The sequence below is a fragment of the Ascaphus truei genome, chromosome 2 (assembly GCF_040206685.1).
Source record: "Ascaphus truei isolate aAscTru1 chromosome 2, aAscTru1.hap1, whole genome shotgun sequence".
In the NCBI taxonomy this organism is placed as follows: Eukaryota; Metazoa; Chordata; class Amphibia; order Anura; family Ascaphidae; genus Ascaphus; species Ascaphus truei.
Genome location: NC_134484.1, coordinates 346,236,150 through 346,257,685, shown reverse-complemented (window position 1 = coordinate 346,257,685; position 21,536 = coordinate 346,236,150). Strand labels below are relative to the sequence as shown.

The window sequence follows — 21,536 nt, the reverse complement described above, 5'->3', positions numbered from 1 at the left end:
ACCTGTTCTGTTGAAAATCCCCAATTAACATCAAGCGGGAGACTCAGGAGTTCTGTTGCCTACAGGTGCACCACCACACACACGTAATGGAGAAGGTTCTTAAAGTACCCGGGCCAATGTGAGATGGGGGGGGGGGGATAAACCCGTTACAATTGGAGGCGCTGCTGAGATATATATATCTATCAACAGGACAGGCTTTTGCTAGGCACACGCTAGGAAACAGGGAGGTGTATGCTGCCACTTTGTGCTGTGTTGGGATGGAACCGCAGGGATACCCTGGGAACCTGAGAGGAGTTAGTGGGTCTGGGAAAGGGCTATAGCTGTTCGAGTGACCTTGAGGTCGCGCTAGGGGTATGACGCCAGAAGGGAGAGCTTGTTAACTAGGCCAGGTGTCCTGGAGAGGGTCTGCACTAGGCTGACTAAGAGAGGTAGACGCCCAAGTACTGCATGGGAGCCCAGAGTACTCTAGCCATTCCAGATCACTTACCGAAGGGAGCACAGACTGGGAGGAAGGAGATACAGTAGACACCGAGAGAGTGAGCCTAGCCTGAGGTAGTGCAAACACGAGTTAGACATATGTTAGGTACACGAGGTGGTGCACAAGGCATGTTTATTGTACGGATGTGGTAGCTGCCCCGCAGAGCGGAGCTCCATGTACAATAATCCAGTATACTGTGAGCAAGAAGCGACCGTCGGAATGGAGGATCTGCAAAGAGCAGAAGGTCCAGGATGCCGGGAAGAGGAAGGAGAACAAGCTACAGGAGAGACTCTTGTGTGTTTGCTGTGGAATGGCGTGAAAGCCGTGGCTGCGCCGTGTTTGTCATGCCTATGTTCTCGGGATGATACCCCTGAGAATAGTGAGGACGACAGCCTTGCGAGATGGGAGGAACGAAATGGACTTTGTTACACACCAATTAACAAACAGCCAGACGCTACCTCAAATACAAAAAGGGACAGTGCTTACCAAAATGGCGATTCCCGCGTTCCCGGGACATCGCGTGGGCCAGCTGCAGAAAGCCTTGCAACTCTGCAGTTTGCAAATTGTTGGCCAGGATTGGCGGCAACGAGAAAACTCCACCCAGTTGGGGAGTTTGGCGCGAAAGCTGGAGCCGCGCCCTCATGGACTATGACTCACTCAGCCCCTGTGCTGGGTCAGCCTACAAAGCGGCGAGACATCCCCCTAGTTTCAACCAGGGGGAGTGGTCTAAAGTTCCACCGGATGCTGATGGAGGAAGTGGGGGGAAGGACAGCTCAACTATCCCCTGCACTTCAGTTGCGAAGAGCCATTGATCACTACAGACCACTAGGACGAGTGCTCTCGTTGGTGACCATGGCTGAACAAGCGGAGAAAGTGGAACAGAGTCCCTTAATATCAACCCACCCCTACTCGGCTCCAGGAGGCTTCCTGATTATTCGAGTAGAAGGTGTGGAGACAGTGGTCTGTCTCTGCCTGCAGTGCAGACTGCCTGGTGGAGCCGTAGGCAGTGAGGCTCGATGCCCTCACTGTAGCCTGCAGTACATGTGGCCCATGACGACTTTTGTGCCAGTACAAGCTGTAGGGATGAGACATCCTACTCCGACGTTGGCAGCGGAGCTTCCGGGTGCCTTGTGGAGGGAGAGTGCAGATCCCGCTGAGCCGGAACCCGGCCGGGTTCTCAGACAGGAGAGACCAAATCATCGTAGAGGTGACCGAAAAGGAGCCCATAAACGGTCCCCTACCGAAATACCCCGACCAGACTGTAAATTGGAGTCCTCGGATGAGGAGTGCGCCAGGCTGGCAGAGGCACAGGACTTGTTAGAGGAGTACCAGGCTACTGGTATCCCGTGGCGAGATGCCATTCCTCGTGGTGTGGAGACACAGAGCCGAGTGTCTCCAGTGCCGCGACAACCCAATCGCCGGAGTCCCACTGCCGTGGTGACTAGCGGGTCGGAAGGAGGTCGATCTACCCCGACCCTGCGGAGCAGTAGGATAACCCCGTGCCCACTGCAGATTCCGGGAGTGGAGGTGAGCGAAGAGCAGAACCAGGGTCAAGCTGGACCGCGCAGCAGAAGGGCGTTGCCGGATATCCTCGTGGAGGAAGAGGTCTCACTTGGGGACCCAACCCAAGATGGCGTCGCAGCACGTGCGGATCCCAAGGCAGTTCCGGACGACCTGAGCGGTGTCGAGTGGGAGGCGATTGCGCCTCTACGATCGAGCAGTGGGAGTCGATCCCCTACGGACAGCCGCCGGAGTGGGCGCTCGAATCGGAGAACGAGAGGACCCACTACCGAAGGACAGAGCGAACATTGTGGCGAACGTGAGTCAGTTGTTGCGGAGGAGCAGGCCGTGACCCTGCCGGAACCTACCATCCAGTCCCGTCCCCCAACCCCGTTCATCCCCAAAGTTAGCCCCAAGGCCCTAGTTCAAACCCCTGTCCCTGTCACCTGTTCCTTTGGGTCTACCTCTAGTCTGGGTATGTCAGGGGATTCCCGGGGTCCTACCATCGAACGGACTGGAAGCCTGGACTGGGGAACTTCGGACGATGGATCGGAGGGTGGAGGGAGGATTTCGAGACGAGGGTTGATAGTTAGTGAAACACATAGTGTGCTGAGCCTGCCGTGTGGACACTGGTCGCAGCGCAAGGAAAGGGTTATGTAATCTGAGGGTACTGCAGGGGTATCCTCGGGTGGGCCTGATGATGAGGAGGAGCCACTAGAACCTAACTCCGAGGAAGTACGGGAAACTAGGTGGTGGGCACCGTTATATGAAGGTTATGTCGCCTGGCTTGACCGCACCCATTTTCTTCTAGAAAGGGAGGGGGTGGTTGATCACTGGTGGGCTCCTGGAGATTTCGACGATGAGGCATACCTTAGAGCGCTAAGGGTAAGATGGGACCGAATACAAGGGGGTCTTATTACCCCAAAAGGATCAGAAGGGTTAGATGATCCGGTGGAGTTAGATGAGCCCCTGTCATGGGTGTTGCCGGGGAAGGCTGGGCAAACTCAATTGACCAGGACTTGCCGAGCTGAACGGGCTATTGCAGCCAAGTATAAGAGGTCACATGGGCTCGAATACCCCTATGTCCCTGAACCTTTAATGAGGGAAATAGAGGACAATAGAGAAAGGTGGCTTCGTAATGATATTGAGTACTATATTGTTAATAAGGGAGGAGCCATTACGGGAGTCCAGGCTGAGCAGAGAGTCTCCCAACTCATGCGGGTCTGGAAGATAGGGCGCAGCGTGTATATGCACAAGGTGGTATACTGTAATGAGCGGGGATTGCCACGAGAGTATAGTATAACCGTTCATGATGCAGCGGGGCGAGAGGTGAAGAAACCAGACCCTCGACACTACTATTAGGTCCGTCAACGAGTGGTCTGCCTTTATTCTTTGCTGCTTACTGCTGGTCAGTGAGCGGATGTTCCGTCATTATTATGTGAAGTGATAATGTTTAACGCTAAGTTTGTGTGTTCTTTTTCAGTGTTTCCTGGAGCAAGGTACACCAAATTTAGGACCCAGCCGGGACGGTGGGGATTCACCAGGGGGAGTATATAGCCATGCATAATAATGGTATATTGCTTTCCCCTCTGTTGGCAGTAAGTCCTGGTAAGAACAGGTATGCCAGCAGTAGTTATGGAGGTTTTCCCTCATCCAATGGTGAGGTGCCCTATGTATGGAGGGGAGTGGCTGTATGCTCTGAGTCCCTGGATAGTGACATCAGGGATGCGCCTGCCTCCTGAAGTATATAAGGCACAACATAGTTAGTTATAGTGTGTTCTAGCAGCAGTGGAAAGCTGTTAGGAAGTTGTATTGTCCTGCATAAGGGATTGTAGGAACACTTTGTGACCCTAGTGACGTAACTAGCGGTCCAGGTTGACCAATCAGCCTGTCTAAGCCACTCTGTCCAGGGACCTGGCACAGAGAGGATCTCTCTAGGAGAAGAGGGGATCCCACTTCAATTTGGGAGGGCGTACCTGACGAAGGGACAGCACGGAGAGATGTGCGGCTAGAGCCGGCAGCTGCATGGGGCAGTCTGCTACATCACCGTCTACAATAAAGATGACCTTGTTAACGATACCCCCACTGGGTGATTGTGAAATTACTCCACAGTGGATGGCTCCACCAAGAAGGAGTTCCTCACCAGGACCATCTCCCTGCGGAAGCATAGACCCTGATGAGGTGGAGGCGCTGCACATGATGTAAGTTGAACTCGCCTCCACTACCTCAGCTACCTGTTCTGTTGAAAATCCCCTATTAACATCAAGCGGGAGACTCAGGAGTTCTGTTGCCTACAGGTGCACCACCACACACACGTAATGGAGAAGGTTCTTAAAGTACCCGGGCCAATGTGAGATGGGGGGGGGGGGGATAAACCCGTTACACTAACATAATACAACATTAACTAAAAACGAACACCAATCGCAAACATTGTATTACCATTAAGCAGGAAAAAAAACAAACAATGATAATCCACATAAGAAACTGAAATTAAAAAAACCAACAGCAATACCAAGCCACAAATGCCCCCCAAATATTGTCATAATAATGTATTAATCTGTACCCTAAAGTGGTACAGATTAATATATTATCAGTCAATGTGCCTCCCACCCCAAAAAAGAAAAAACACATCCAATGAAAAAACCTGTAAAAAGAGACATTTACAAACATTCAATATATTACTTACCACTAGAAGCGGTGGCCCTCCGACTCCCGGGGTAACAGGAAGCTCACGTACCTTGAAGCCCTCCAACAGCATCCGATGCCATCCGCCATGAAGATCCGGATCAGGTACCCAAATCTTCTTTTTTCTTTCTTTAATCACCTTCTTCTATCTTCATCTGTCACCATTTCTTGATCTTCTTTATCTTCTATCTCCATCTGTCAATCCAAAAAGCGTCACATGGTATTTCAGCCAATCAGAGTGTGATTGGCTGTTAAAACCATGTTCCGACTTTAATTAATTGTTTTTTAAATGACGCCACTTAAAGATGGCCGGCGTCACATGGTATTTCAGCCAATCAGATCGTGGAAACCAATTTCACACTCTGATTGGCTGAAATACCATGTGACGCCGGCCATGTTGGATTTAGTGACGTCATCTTAAAGGCAAATGAAGCACAGCCATTCTGATTGGCTGGCATCATTCCCTTTAAGTGACGTCATTTAAAAAAAAAATTAATTAAAGTCGGAACATGGTTTTAACAGCCAATCAGGTGGCTGTTAACCATTTTGAGGCTAAATGTGACGTCACAAGCCCTATTTAAGGCCGTGACGCCTCATTTGAGCCCAAGAAGACGACGAGACAACAACAGTTGGGATTTACCATGTGGCTTTTTGGATTGACAGATGAAGATAGAAGATAGAAGATAAAGATCAAGAAATGGTGACAGATGAAGATAGAAGAAGGTGATTAAAGAAAGAAAAAAGAGGATTTGGGTACCTGATCCGGATCTTCATGGCGGATGGCATCGGTTGCTGTTGGAGGCCTCCAAGGTACGTGAGCTTCCTGTTTCCCCGGGACTCGGAGGGCCACCGCTTCCAATGGTAAGTAATATATTGAATGTTTGTAAATGTCTCTTTTTACAGGTTTTTTCATTGGATGTGTTTTTTGTTTTTTTTGGGGGGAGGCACATTGACAGATAATATATTAATCTGTACCACTTTAGGGTACAGATTCATACATTATTATGACAATATTTGGGGGGCATTTGTGGCTTTGTATTGCTGTTGGTTTTTTTAATTTCAGTTTCTTATGTGGATGTCATTGTTTGTTTTTTTTCCTGCTTAATGGTAATACAATGTTTGCGATTGGTGTTCGTTTTTAGTTAATGTTGTATTATGTTAGCTAATGCGTTTTATGGTTATTTCAGATATTGTTTGAATTTATTTCTTTGTATTTTAATGTTTACATTAATTCATGAATGTAGTAGTAATTAATTGATTTGATTGGTTAGTGTTACTATTAATTTTGAGTTGGTTTAGTAATAATGTGGTTGGATTGGTTACTTTATAAAATAATTCGGAGTTGTTTTAGTAATTAATTGTTTTGATTGGTTAATGGTTTAATTAATTAATTGTTGATGTTGTTATTGCTTGTATTGATTGGATTAGCTGGCTACTGTTTTTATTTAGTGAAGTGTGGTTTTTTGGAGTTTAGTTATGTTTTATTATTGTGTGTCTTGTGTATTAATGTATTGTAATTAGGGTGCCCATTGAGTGATATAGAGGCTTATCATGCCCATATTATTATTATATGGGTATGATGTACCACTATACTACTCAATGGGTACAGGGTGGGTATAGTCAGTCCGGGGTGGGTGCTTAGGCCTCACGAATGGGTGAAGGGGGTATTAGCCCTAAGGATAGGTGTCTAGACCTTGCGGGTGGGTAGTGGTTGGGTTAACCCCTTTATTACCTTAGCGGTATTACCCGCTAAGGTAATGGAGGGGTTAAGTCCCCCGCACCCCCCCCGCAAGGCCTAAACAGCCACTAAGGGCCAAATTCCCCCTTCACCAACCCTCGCTAGCCACAGTAAGCCTGGCATGGGTGTTTAACCCCTTCATTGCCTTAGTGGTTAGCCGCTAAGGTAATGAAGTTGCTGTAAATGCATTTTTCCTGCATCGGATGCATGCTGGGGGGCTCCGGTGCTTATATTAATGGCTATCAGCTCCGGAGACCCCCGGCATCAATCCGAGGCAGGAAAAGGGTCTGATTTTTTCTAAATCCCGACACATCGCAGCTCATCGAGGCATCTCCCCACCAATTTACCTAAATTTTGAGGTGAATTGGATTTGGGGAGAAGATCGCCTTTTAGGGCGGCGACAGCCGACTCGCGGGTACTAGAATCGCGCGAGTTTATGATCCTTCCGAAAATGGTCGATAAGCGGCTGATCGCCGCTCAATTGGCGATTTTCTTTTGATCATAAGATTTTGCGTCGATACAGGCCGTTATCGAGCACTTATCGAGGCTTGCTGAATACGAGTAGCCATTTTGGTCGATAAGTGCTCGATAAGGGCCTTATCGAGGCTTTCTGAATGAGGCCCTTAATCTTTCTGTGCCGCAGGAACCCAACACATTAGATTGTATGAACTGTGTGGTATGTACGTGTGCCTGAAAATCCCTATATACAGTACAGCACTGTGTGCTTTTTGTATGATAATGTTTTGTTGACTTTTTATAAATATGGGACTTGGATTTTTTTTTTCCCCTATAACATGCCACCTGGAAATGTGATCATTGAAAGCATTGCATTTTAACAAAGCTTTGTCATTACTTTATGTATAAGAATTTGTGCAGAATAGAGCTACTTCCGGCTGACACTGCTCCTTGTTGTGTAATGTGCACCTCTGTGTATCTGGCTGCCCATGTCATTTCTGCTGCTGTAGATAGAAAGGATTAATCGGACCTCTGGATTTAGTGCTTGTTCTCCTCATCTCAGCTCAAGATGAGAATGGTCACAGCTTATTTTACAGCATGTCCTCATCAACAGGTTGTGGCCAACTCTTCACCTGGATCCACTGAATGCAAAGGATGTGCAGTCCCTCATCAGTGTAGAATGCAGCAGGTTGAACATCATTTTGACCACAGAACAGGTAGGTTACAGTACATTTGCAGCTGAACCACTTCATAGGTGAGTGTTATAGCCTACACTGGAGTACTGGGATTGGTTGTCATATAGAGTTGTTAAGAACCATGTATATGTAGTTTTAATGCAAGTTAGATAACGACATTAATATCTTAATGGAGGGTGTTGGTTTACACAATATATATTTTCTTTTGCTTCTATACGTTTGCTGATTTTGTTTCCCGATCTCCTGTTTCAGGAGAAGAAGCTGGAGAGACATTGTCGTTCTGCCACAACCTGCAATGCCTTATATGTAACTCTGCTCTCGAAAATCATCACTTGGTAAGTGTTAAAACCAGCTTGGGACCCGTTGTGAAGCAGCGTTCCAAAAACCTCTAGTTCTTTTACTGCAATTTCCCTCCATGGCAGCCGGAAAGAACACGAACTTCCAGAACTTTACACAGTGTTGTCCGTCTTAGTGGTTGATTAATATTCCTTCCTGTGAGGTTGCACCTTGGAATAGTGTGAATGAGAGCAGCATGACTGTATACTGTGTTGTGTACATTACAGAAGAAAAGGGTTTATAGACGTTATTGGGCAAACGTGAAATCTGCCATTATAGGATCAGTCCCATGTAAGAGGTTGAAACATTTTTTTTTAAACAATCAGTTTAATTAGCTTCCTTAGAAAGGTAAGATTCCACTTTGCGTAACTGTTTTACTTATTTGCATCCTGTAAACAATTAATGTTTCCCATTTCTCTGAGTCGGTAAAATTGAAGCATGTCAGCTACTTATATTCACCTGTTCAAGATGAAGAACAGAGCTTTGAAGACTGCCAAACAGTCTGATCATCAAAACACATTAAATAAAGATTGTAACACCCCTCCACCCCCTCCCCACCCAAATGTACTTCAATTCTGTTAAAGATGTCAACCAGCTACATTTAACCTATTAAACTTGCTACTATCTCCGTTAAGTGTCGCCCTAGGAAGGACTGCCCGTTTAAATGTAACTTTGGTTCTGTGCAGGGCTGGGAGCAGGGGAAGCATCGGTGATGTTTTACAGCTTTGCCTCCAGTGTCAGGATACAGTGTCACTATACAGGCTTGCACTGCGCTCTGTGCAGGAGTTCATGCCAACTGAGACAGACAAGGACCTCATGAGGGAGGTAAGAACCCTTGTGTAAGTAATCAGTGACATCACACAGGAGGGAGCAGCTGAAGGAAGTCAGACTGGTTCCAGGTTTCAGCTGAGTGTCCCGGCATTGATTCCTTATGCATGTTGATGCATGGGGACTCCTTTAAAAAAAAAAAAACCTGTCACACTCTAGACCAGGCCTGCACAACTCGTAAAGTGCGAAGGGCCGAACTGCTCCAAGGAAAAATAAATTGGGCCGCACGGGTAAAATAATCATCATCATCATCATCATCATCATCTCTCCTCCAGCACCCATCATCATCCTCATATCTCCCCCAGAACCCAACACTATCAACCATTGCGATACTCCCCATCTATCTCTCATACCCCCATCTCTCCCCCTCACCCACACACAATACACCCCTCCACATCAAACACACAATACCCCCCTCCACATCAAACACACAATACCCCCCTACACCCCACACACATCCCACCACCCCCTGCAGCTCACATCCCTCCCCCCTGCAGCTCACATCCCTCCCCCCTGCAGCTCACATCCCTCTGCCCCCTTGCACCTCACATCCCTCTGCCCCCTTGCACCTCACATCCCTCCCCCCTGCAGCTCACATCCCTCTGCCCCCTTGCACCTCACATCCCTCTCCCCCCTTGCACCTCACATCCCTCTCCCCCCTTGCACCTCACATCCCTCTCCCCCCTTGCACCTCACATCCCTCTCCCCCCTTGCACCTCACATCCCTCTCCCCACTTGCACCTCACATCCCTCTCCCCCCCTGAACCTCACATCCCTCTCCCCCCTTGCACCTCACATCCCTCTGCCCCCTTGCACCTCACATCCCTCCCCCCTGCAGCTCACATCCCTCTGCCCCCTTGCACCTCACATCCCTCTCCCCCCTTGCACCTCACATCCCTCTCCCCCCTTGCACCTCACATCCCTCTCCCCCCTTGCACCTCACATCCCTCTCCCCACTTGCACCTCACATCCCTCTCCCCCCCTGAACCTCACATCCCTCTCCCCCCTTGCACCTCACATCCCTCTCCCCCCTTGCACCTCACATCCCTCTCCCCCCTTGAACCTCACATCCCTCTCCCCCCTGAACCTCACATCCCTCTCCCCCCTGAACCTCACATCCCTCTCCCCCTTGCACCTCACATCCCTCTCCCCCCCCTTGCACCTCACATCACTCTCCCCCCCTTGCACCTCACATCCCTCTCCCCCCCTTGCACCTCACATCCCTCTCCCCCCCTTGCACCTCACATCCCTCTCCCCCCCTTGCACCTCACATCAATCTCCCCCTTGGGTGGGTGACAGTGACTGGGTGACAGTGACTGGGTGGGACACAGTGACTGGGTGGGTGACAGTGACTGGGTGGGTGACAGTGACTGGGTGGGTGACAGTGACTGGGTGGGTGACAGTGACTGGGTGGATAGGTGGGTGACAGTGACTGGGTGGGTGACAGTGACTGGGTGGATAGGTGGGTGACAGTGACTGGGTGGGTGACAGTGACTGGGTAGGTGACAGTGACTGGGTGGGTGACAGTGACTGGGTGGGTGACAGTGACTGGGTGGGTGACAGTGACTGGGTGGGTGACAGTGACTATGACAGTGACTGGGTGGGTGGGTGACAGTGACTTGGTGGGTGACAGTGACTGGGTGGGTGACAGTGACGGGGTGGGACACAGTGACTGGGTGGGAAGAGTGACTGGGTGGGACACAGTGACTGGGTGGGACACAGTGACTGGGTGGGACACAGTGACTGGGTGGGTGACTGGGTGGGTGGGTGACAGTGACACTGACAGTGACTGGGTGGGTGGGTGACAGTGACTGGGTGGGTGGGTGACAGTGACTGGGTGACAGGGTGACAGTGACTGGGTGGGTGACAGTGACTGGGTGGGTGACAGTGACCTTGACAGTGACTGGGTGGGTGGGTGACAGTGACTTGACAGTGACTGGGTGACAGTGACTGGGTGGGTGGGTGACAGTGACTGGGTGGGTGACAGTGACTTGACAGTGACTGGGTGGGTGGGTGATAGTGACAGGGTGGGTGGCAGTGACTGGGTGGGTGACAGTGACTGGGTGGATAGGTGGGTGACAGTGACTGGGTGGGTGACAGTGACTGGGTGGGTGACAGTGACTGGGTGGGTGACAGTGACTGGGTGGGTGACAGTGACTGGGTGGATAGGTGGGTGACAGTGACTGGGTGGGTGACAGTGACTGGGTAGGTGACAGTGACTGGGTGGGTGACAGTGACTGGGTGGGTGACAGTGACTGGGTGGGTGACAGTGACTGGGTGGGTGACAGTGACTATGACAGTGACTGGGTGGGTGGGTGACAGTGACTTGGTGGGTGACAGTGACTGGGTGGGTGACAGTGACGGGGTGGGACACAGTGACTGGGTGGGAAGAGTGACTGGGTGGGACACAGTGACTGGGTGGGACACAGTGACTGGGTGGGACACAGTGACTGGGTGGGTGACTGGGTGGGTGGGTGACAGTGACACTGACAGTGACTGGGTGGGTGGGTGACAGTGACTGGGTGGGTGGGTGACAGTGACTGGGTGACAGGGTGACAGTGACTGGGTGGGTGACAGTGACTGGGTGGGTGACAGTGACCTTGACAGTGACTGGGTGGGTGGGTGACAGTGACTTGACAGTGACTGGGTGACAGTGACTGGGTGGGTGGGTGACAGTGACTGGGTGGGTGACAGTGACTTGACAGTGACTGGGTGGGTGGGTGATAGTGACAGGGTGGGTGGCAGTGACTGGGTGGGTGACAGTGACTGGGTGGATAGGTGGGTGACAGTGACTGGGTGGGTGACAGTGACTGGGTGGGTGACAGTGACTGGGTGGGTGACAGTGACTGGGTGGGTGACAGTGACGGGGTGGGTGACAGTGACGGGGTGGGACACAGTGACTGGGTGGGACACAGTGACAGGGTGGGACACAGTGACAGGGTGGGACAGTGACTGGGTGGGTGGGTGACTGGGTGGGTGGGTGACAGTGACACTGACAGTGGGTGGGTGACAGTGACTGGGTGGGTGGGTGACAGTGACTGGGTGACAGTGACTGGGTGGGTGACAGTGACTGGGTGGGTGACAGTGACTGGGTGGGTGACAGTGACTTGACAGTGACTGGGTGACAGTGACTGGGTGGGTGGGTGGGTGACAGTGACTTGACAGTGACTGGGTGACAGTGACTGGGTGGGTGGGTGACAGTGGGTGGGTAGGTGACAGTGACTGGGTGGGTGACAGTGACTTGACAGTGACTGGGTGGGTGGGTGACAGTGACTTGGGTGACAGTGACTTGGGTGACAGTGACTAACAGTGACAGTGACTTACCTTGACCCGGGTGGGTGCAGGTTGCCGCCGGACGCTTGCTCCTCCTGCCCCCGATATCCCTGCGGCAGCTGCCTGGGACGGGAGGTGGGCTTGGGGGCGCGGGTTGGGGGAAGGGGGGGGAGGAGGGCTCGTGGGGGACGCGAGAAGCTGGCCGCGGAGGGAAGCGGTGAGAAGCAGGCCGCTGAAGGAGCTGAATTATTTAATTATTACTTCCCCCTCCGGCCCACGTTGGGAGCAGGGGGGGGGGAGCGGGCCCGCAGAGGAGCTGCATGTTGCTTCCCCTTCCGCCCCGCGTTGGGAGCAGGGAAGGGGGAGGGGAGCGGGCCCGCAGAGGAGCTGCATGTTGCTTCCCCTTCCGCCCCGAGTTGGGAGCAGGGAAGGGGGAGGGGAGCGGGCACGCAGAGGAGCTGCATGTTGCTTCCCCTTCCGCCCCGCGTTGGGAGCAGGGAAGGGGGAGGGGAGCGGGCCCGCAGAGGAGCTGCATGTTGCTTCCCCTTCCGCCCCGAGTTGGGAGCAGGGAAGGGGGAGGGGAGCGGGCCCGCAGAGGAGCTGCGTGTTGCTTCCCCCTCCGGCCCACGTTGGGAGCAGGGAAGGGGGAGGGGAGCGGGCCCGCAGAGGAGCTGCATGTTGCTTCCCCTTCCGCCCCGAGTTGGGAGCAGGGAAGGGGGAGGGGAGCGGGCCCGCAGAGGAGCTGCGTGTTGCTTCCCCCTCCGGCCCACGTTGGGAGCAGGGAAGGGGGGGGGGGGACGGAGCGGGCCTAGCGCATGCGCGCCGGGACCGCAGGGAATTGGCGCCATTTTTTTTTCAAAGTTTTTTTTTTTTCAAAGTTTTTTTTTTTTTTCAAAAAAAAATTTTTTTCAAAGTTTTTTTTTTTTTTTTAAATCTCATCGAGGGCCACACAGAGAGGCCAGGCGGGCCGCGTGTTGTGCAGCCCTGCTCTAGACATATGTGTTTGTATCATGTGTGGACATGGGGAATAAGGTTTACTGCATCCTCCAATTTGCTTCCTAATCACTTCACTTAGATATATTTATATTTTCAAATAAAAAACGAGTCCTGTGTATTTTTAAAAGAACATCGCTTTTCTCTCTCTTCCTTAAGTATGGTTTAGATGGATCACACCTGTAATGGACTCACTTTCTTTGCTGTCATTAATTTCTTGGTGTTAAAACAGCAATACAGGTTTCAATTATTGTTTTTTTTTATTACAGGATTGAAGAAGAGGGTCTCCGGAACTGAACTGTGTTAATGTCAGGTCTGGGGACCCCCTGCTTCCAGAGATGCCGACCTCCGCCGGTATCTCCTGCAGCCAGGGAAGTGCGTGACTAACGAAATGGCGGGGTTAAATGTCCCGCGTCGCACGGGCCTATAGGAAGCCGTGACATCATCCGGTGCAGATTCCTATTGGCTCCTCAGAGATACCAGCAGCACAACATACGGAGCATCTCTGGAAGCAGGGGCCCCCCCGAAGGTGAAATGAACACACCCTATCCTGTTATTAAATAATAAAAAAAACAACCTGTATTGCTGTTTTAAAATACTGTATGCATTACGTTGCAACTCTCTCCAGCCATCAGGTGGTTAAAGGTTTTGAGCAGTTGTTCTGCAATTGTAATGCAAAGTGTCTGCCCTACAGATTCTCTGCCTGATCAGTGTAAGCCACAATGGGGTAAGCGAATGTGAACTGAGGGAACTCTCCCCTGGGCTGACATGGCCAATCCTAACTTTCTTGGTTTATCAACTGCACAAGATGGTATTGCTAAGATACAGCTGCGGGCTGCTTCAGTTTCAGCACCTACAGGTACAGTAGTATGATTCATTTGAGTGTTTTACTTAATTATGAACTATTCTCAGGGTCGCCTTTTTACTTTTTGTGTTGGACGGTTTAGAACGAGAAAATCATAATAGTTTCAAGCGGCAGTCTAGGTCCCATTGCATGTTTTTGTTATAGGATTGAAGCAGGGGTTCTCTGGAGCTGAACCAAATTAATTTCAGCTCCGTGGACCCCCTTTTTCCAGAAATACTTATCTCTGTGGGCGTGCTGTTATCTCTGCAGCCAGGGAACTTGTGTGCCTAACATAATGGCGGCGTTTAAAATGTCACGTGGGCCAATAATATATCATGATGTCATCCGGTGCGTCTTCCTATTGGCCCGCGTGACCGGGACATTTAAATTTCCCAGAAATATTGGCATCCCCTATGGAGGTAAGTATCTCTGGAAGCAGGGGGTCCCGGAGCTGAAATGAATGGAGTTCTGCTCTGGAACCCCCTGCTTTAATCCTATAACAAACAAACAAAACAAAAACAAAAAACACAAGCAATACAACTTGGATTGCTGTTTTTAATATTTTGTTTAACCAGTCAATTCTGAAATATTTTCACGGAAGGAGAACAGCCTCTCAACAATTACAAATCACAACAGCAGCAGCAAATATAGATCCATTCCCCAATTAGAAAAATCTGGAGGATATTATAATGAAATCTGCGATCAAAATAATGATCGTACCTATGTGGGACTGCAGGGGATCAATAGAGGGGCAGACTATCTCACCTTGTTTTAGTACCCAGTCAAGGTGGTCTTGTGTGTAGCTATGTGTCTAAGTCACGAATGCATGTGTCTTATGCTAGACTTTATCTCCAGGCCTGGGAAGCAGTGAGACTGGAGTATATGCACGGACGACAAAATATTGTTTCTGAGTACAGAGAGAAACTCATACAATACTTCACCTCACAGTTAAGGTACAGTACGTAAAGAACCTGTTCTCTCTAAGCTACCCTTAAAAGTATATTGATGTGGGTTTATTAAAAGAGCAATACCCTGATGTGTTTCTTTATTGTATCAGCAATACCCTGATGTGTTACATCATTATTTTGTGTCCTTGCGTGGTCAATCTTTTAAAAAACGAGACGTATCTTTTTCATACATGGCTCATTTTACCAGTGGCCATAGAAGAAAGACATGCTTGGATATTTGTACGCATCAAAGGTGGAATGCTTGGGCCTATGCATTCTGTATTTGCCATTGGAGAGCAGGATATGAAACCTATGGGATACATTATTTTCTCGGGAAAGGAAAACATAATAGTTAGAAGTAACATAAAAGAACATGGACATGCGTACGTACATACATGCATACATACATACATAGATACGTAAATACATACATACATACGTAAATACATAAGAAAGAGGAAATCCTCATATGCAGTCACTTGAAAATTGCAATGTCTTCTGACTTTTCTGTCCTTCACAGGAGCAGATCTGGAGAGATGAGCAGGGATCCCACACCCGCTGGGGTTAATCACCTAAAGAGAATCCTCTGCACCGCCACACACAGAATATAGAGCCCAGATTCTTATCTTCTTAGTTTATATTTATTGCAGAGACTCTAGCTACACAGTGTTTCCAGGGTTTAACTCCTTCATCAGGTAAAATAAAAGGACTTTATTTGACCTGATGGAGGGGGTAGATCACCCAAAACATTGTGAAGAGTCTGCCATAAATATAAACAAAAAAAATAAGAATCTGGGCTCTTTATTTTACGTGCGGCAGTGGGAAGGGTTCTCTCTTTCCATATACAGTTGTGTGAAAAAGAAAGTACACCCTCTTTGAATTCTATGGTTTTACATATCAGGACATAATATCAATCATCTGTTCCTTAGCAGGTCTTAAAATTAGGTAAATACTACCTCAGATGAACAACAACACATTACATATTACACAGTGTCATGATTTATTTAACAGAAATAAAGCCAAAATGGAGAAGCCATGTGTGAAAAACTAAGTACACCTTATGATTCAATAGCTTGTAGAACCACCTTTAGCAGCAATAACTTGAAGTAATCGTTTTCTGTATGACTTTATAAGTCTCTCACATCATTGTGGAGGAATTTTGGCCCACTCTTCTTTACAACGTTGCTTCAGTTCATTAAGGTTTGTGGGCATTTGTTTATGCACAGCTCTCTTAAGGTCCAGCCACAGCATTTCAATCGGGTTGAGATCTGGACTTTGACTTGGCCATTGCAACACCTTGATTCTTTTCTTTTTCAGCCACTCTGTTGTAGATTTGCTGGTGTGCTTGGGATCATTGTCCTTTTGCATGACCCAATTTCGGCCAAGCTTTAGCTGTCAGACAGATGGCCTCACATTTGACTCTAGAATACTTTGGTATACAGAGGAGCTCATGGTCGTCTCAATGACTGCAAGGTTCCCAGGTCCTGTGGCTGCAAAACAAGCCCAAATCATCACCCCTCCACCACTGTGCTTGACAGTTGGAATGAGGTGTTTGTGCTGATATGCTGTGTTTGGTTATCACCAAACATGGCGTTGTGCATTATGGCCAAACATCTCCACTTTGGTCTCGTCTGTCCAAAGGACATTATTCCAGAAGTCTTGTGGTTTGTTCAGATGCAACTTTTCAAACCTAAGCCGTGCTGCCATGTTCTTTTTAGAGAGAAGAGGCTTTGTCCTGGCAACCCTTCACAACAAACCATACTTTTTCAGTCTTTTTCTAATTGTACTGTCATGAACTTTAACATTTAACATGCTAACTGAGGCCTGTAGAGTCTGAGATGTAACTCCTGGGGTTTTTGTTGTTGCAATTTCTCTGAGCATTGCACGGTCTGACCTTGGGGTGAATTTGCTGGGACGTCCACTCCTGGGAAGATTAGCAATTGTCTTGAATGTTTTCCACTTTTGAATAATCTTTCTCACTGTAGAATGATGGACTTTACATTGTTTGGAAATGGCCTTATAACCATTCCCAGATTGATGGGCAGCAACAATTGCTTCTCTAAGATCATTGCTGATGTCTTTCCTCCTTGGCATTGTGTTAACACACACCTGAATGCTCCAGACCAGCAAACTGCTAAAACTTCGGCTTTTATAGAGGTGGTCACACTTGCTGATGATCAACTAGTCAAGGGCATTTGATTAGCAGCACCCGTCTGCTACTTAGTATCTTAATTCCTATGGAAGCAGTAAAGGTGTACTTAGTTTTCCACACATGGTTTCTCCATTTTGACTTTATTTTTGTTAAATAAATCATGACTATTCTTTGACAAAGGGCGGGGACCCCGAAATGCGTAAGAGTACCTCTACAGCGTCATGTGAACCCTATTTGTTCATGTGCCTCAATAAAGAAGTAATTTTTTACTGCATTTGATCCAGCCACCGTCGCATCTTTTTTTCTACATGCACTTCACAAGCAGTGCACTGCCTGTACTGTTGTACAGTTATATATATATATATATATATATGTATATATATATATATATATATATACACACGTGTGTGTGTGTGTGTGTGTGTGTGTGTGTGTATGTGTGTATATGTATATATATATATCTATATATATCTATATATATCAAATGGAAATATTACTGTATGCTCATTTGCATGTCTTAGACAGGTCTGCAAACCCGCCTTTCACCATTATCACCCAGCACACAGCAATACTTTCACTGCAGTGTATATATATATTCACACATTTTAAGTTATGGTGGTTGAAAAAGGCGACAAGAAACCCCCACCGTATAGCAAATAAAAAGATCACTTGTGAGCACATATATAAATATATGAAATGCATACTGTAAGTACAGTATTCTTAAAGGTATTCAAAACTGTACACATGATACGTGAATGATTCTACTCATGGCCACTTTCCTTATCAGTGGAGTTTTTTATGCAATTGTTTATGCAGGTAAACCCCGTTATAGCGCGACCCGTTATAACGCGAATCGGTTATAACGCGGTCTGAGCATGGCTCCCGAATTGAAAGCCTCCATTTTGCCGCCTTACACTCTCCTCTTCCAGCCGTCCTGTCCACGTGCTCATCTCTCTCATCTCTCTCATCTCTCTCATCTCTCTCATCTCTCTCATCTCTCTCATCTCTCTCATCTCTCTCATCTCTCTCATCTCTCTCATCTCTCTCATCTCTCTCATCTCTCTCATCTCTCTCATCTTCCTGCTGTCCACGTGCTCATCTCTGTGCTCATCTCTCTGCTCGTGCCATCGTTTTTTTTTTCCTTCAAACATTCAATTCAATGCTTTATTGACTACCAGACACAGACACAATTAAACATTAATACATTTTGTACAAAACACATGCAGTGATTGAACTCGGGACCTTCTGATACCAATGCCTTGCTTCTTACCTCTACACCATTAGACATCTAGAAATAGACTTAAGATTTAACATTGACATGTACCGTGACATGTACACCATTAGACATCTAGAAATAGACTTAAGATTTAACATTGACATGTACCGAGGATAAATATATTTATAGGTTATGTCTTGTCACACCAAGCCTATGGTGTAGAGGTAAGAAGCAAGGCATTGTTATCAGAAGGTCCCGAGTTCAATCCCTGCATGTGTTTTGTACAAAATGTATTAATGTATTAATGTATTAATGTATTAATGTTTAATTGTGTCTGTGTCTGTGTCTGGTAGTCAATAAAGCATTGAATTGAATGTTTGAAAAAAATGCAAGAGAGCAGAGAGATGAGCAGGGCAGAAAGATATGATCACGAGGACAGCAGGAAGAGGAGAGCACTGGTAAGGCGGCAAAATGGAGGAGAATTAAATCTGTAATGAGGAGGCTCTCGAGCCGGTGAAATTTTCGCGGTCTTGGGGTTGTGGACCCCAAGGACCGCGTTATAACGGGGTTTACCTGTATTTGCTAGGAGCTTCTTCACTTGTCATTTGGTAATGTCAACATAGGGGGTCATTTTGATCACAGTAAATGTATGTATATCTTTATTTATATAGCGCCCACTGCTGTCCTTAGCACTTTACAAGAGAGACAATACAATACAGGGAATTTATAGTACAAAAAGTGCAACAAATAAGATCAGACAATTGGAAACGAAATCCCTGCCCTGGAGATCTTACAATCTAAGTGGTTTGATGGTAAACTTAGCGACAGCAGGTGAGGGAATAAGTGCAGTAGATGGCAGTCATTGGTAGGAGTGACGTACTATTACCAAGGCATACATTTTTCTAACAATGTATTGCATAGAAAAGTGCTTGATTATAAGTATACAAATATAAGTACAGCTGAACCCCGTTATAACACAGTCCTTGGGGTCCACGTAATGAGACCGCGTTATAACCGGGATCGCGTAAATTTTGCCGCGCGAGGACTTACCGGCATCTGCATTTCTCTCCTCTCTGCGGAGTGGTGTAGGGGGTTGTGTGTGTGTCATGTGACCCTGATCTGCGCTCGAAAGTCTATGGCAGGGAGAGGAGAGAGCGAACCGCAGAGAGGAGAGAAATGCAGATGCCGGTAAGTCCTTGTGCTTACATGATCCCGTTTAAAAAAAATTGAGGTGTTTTTAAATCAGGAGCCACGTTTAGACCGCGTTAAAAGCTGATCCGCGTTGTAGCGGATCGCGCTGTAACGGGGTTGAGCTGTATGGTGCAGTGTTCCTAATTTGTCTGCATCGCCTTCCTTTGTTCTGAATAATCTCTTGCATTGTCATATGTCAGCAGAAGGTCCACCTGTATTGAAATAAACGCCTTATTTTCATTGACTTGCAGTCGAGAAAGAGTGACATGGAGAAGTGCGGACGAGCTCACTTGGCTGTTCCAGCAGCAAGGGGAAAAGCAGAAACTGCACAGATGCCTGATCAACCTTTTTGTATCACAGAACCTTTACAAAAGGTGTGTATGTATGTGCTGGCTTCTAGCATTGCCTGGATTATATCAATACCTTACTAGTGCCTTCACTTCTGAATAGGCCTTCTGCTAGTTTGAGATCTAGCATTACCTAATTGTACCCTTATTAGTTAGGTAAGGCCTAGTAAAATGCTGATTTTTATCTTACTATAAGTGCACGCGGCGGCGGCGGCAATGCATTTGTTTTCGGGCAACGTCGCCGGCACTATAAGCGTGGCCTTAAGGAGGATAAAACAGTGTTGCTATAAACCAGGTAATGATGTACAAACCATAGTGTTGTATTTCATCTTTCCCAAGCAATCAATGAAACTAGGTAGACCCAGATTCCCCCATGAAGTGTGGGCTTTTGGAGCATTACAAAAGTAGGTGGATGCAGGTTAAGGCTACTCAAAAGCTATCTGAGCCACATCTATAGGCTAGGCATGAAACATCTGAAGGGGTAAAGTAAGAATGGGCTCATGAATTCTGATTCTTTACATTTCTAGTATTGCCATTGCAGTAATATGGCATTTAGAATGGTTTTGCTGCAACAGTTGACAGATTTGTAGGGTTCCATCAGTTTATTTGCATGCTGGTTGATGTATCACATGACCTGGAAGCAAAGGAGGAAGACTTTTTTATATTGAAATTCTTAGGTCCAAAATTATAATTTTTAATTGGGTCTCTGTGCAGATGTGTGTAATCGCATTGTTAACAGTCAGAATAGGGAAGGCGCATCATTAATAGTATTAATATCATATTTTGTGTGTGCAGCACTGTACAGAGAATTTGTAGTTCTCTGTCCCACAGAATTAACTAATTACTATATAATTCTGGTTTCTGAGGCACAGGGAATAAGGATGGTGTGTCAAAGGCACAAATTCTGATTCGTGAGGCTCAGAGAAATAACATATACAGAGGTCAGTAATAAGATTCAGCCTGTGCACTGGCTTTTTAAAGGCAAGCACAAAACCACCAATTCCTATCTCGTAATGAAAGTACGTTGGGTAGCAAGTAAAATCTCTCTCACACATGGTAATCCCAAACTCATGGACTTGCATTTCAGGGGGCATTTCGCCGAACTGCTCAGCTACTGGCAACTTGTGGGGAAGGACAAAATCTCAATGGCCGCTGAATATTTTGATGCTCTGAAACAGTATGAGAGGAGCTGCGAAGGAGAAGAGAGCATGACCTGTCTGGCGGACCTTTATGAAACATTGGGGCGATTTCTTAAAGATCTGGGCCTCCTTACTCAGGTCATTTGCCCTCTCGTTTGATTTTATGATTGTTATTTTTACACGATGGTTAGGAGATACCCCTCTCAGGTAACCAGTGTTTATTGAAGACAACGGCTCATTTATATAAAGATATTAATAATAATAATAGCATGTTCTTGTATAGTGCTGCTAATGGTACGGAACGCTTTACAGAGACATTTTGCAGGCACATGTCCCTGCCCCATAGAGTTTACAATCTATGTTTTTGGTGCCTGAGACACAGGGAGATAAAGTGACTTGCCCAAGGTCACAAGGAGCCGACACCGGGAATTGAACCAGGCTCCCCTGCAGCAATCTCGGTGTCAATCAGTGTCTTTACTCACTGAGCCACTCCTTCTCCATGACTTGTAATTGACTTGATATTGACTTGTAATCCTCAAAATATGTTTCCTCTACAATAACGGAATTCTTGTACGGTCTCTCTACGCCATTGTGTTACTTGTGCTGCAGATTCATCTCTGTAGCATGTTGGTAACCGTCACCTGAAATGTATACAGCTATTTCATCAGTACCATTGAAGTAATATTGTAATAATTGATGAACTGTTGAAGCTCCAGTA

At 47.4% G+C, this 21,536-nt stretch overlaps 1 protein-coding gene across 2 annotated transcripts in view; it reads left to right on the top strand.

The window, feature by feature from the left end:
- The window catches only part of NPHP3 (nephrocystin 3), a 71,996-nt gene that overhangs the window by 33,252 nt on the left and 17,208 nt on the right, over positions 1-21,536 (top strand). For both annotated transcript variants that reach the window (XM_075586783.1, XM_075586784.1), the window contains exons 15-21: positions 7,471-7,573; positions 7,805-7,887; positions 8,575-8,713; positions 13,677-13,841; positions 14,682-14,779; positions 19,584-19,706; positions 20,767-20,956. In XM_075586783.1, the coding sequence (XP_075442898.1) occupies positions 7,471-7,573; positions 7,805-7,887; positions 8,575-8,713; positions 13,677-13,841; positions 14,682-14,779; positions 19,584-19,706; positions 20,767-20,956 (901 nt within the window). The remainder of the gene's footprint in view (positions 1-7,470; positions 7,574-7,804; positions 7,888-8,574; positions 8,714-13,676; positions 13,842-14,681; positions 14,780-19,583; positions 19,707-20,766; positions 20,957-21,536) is intronic.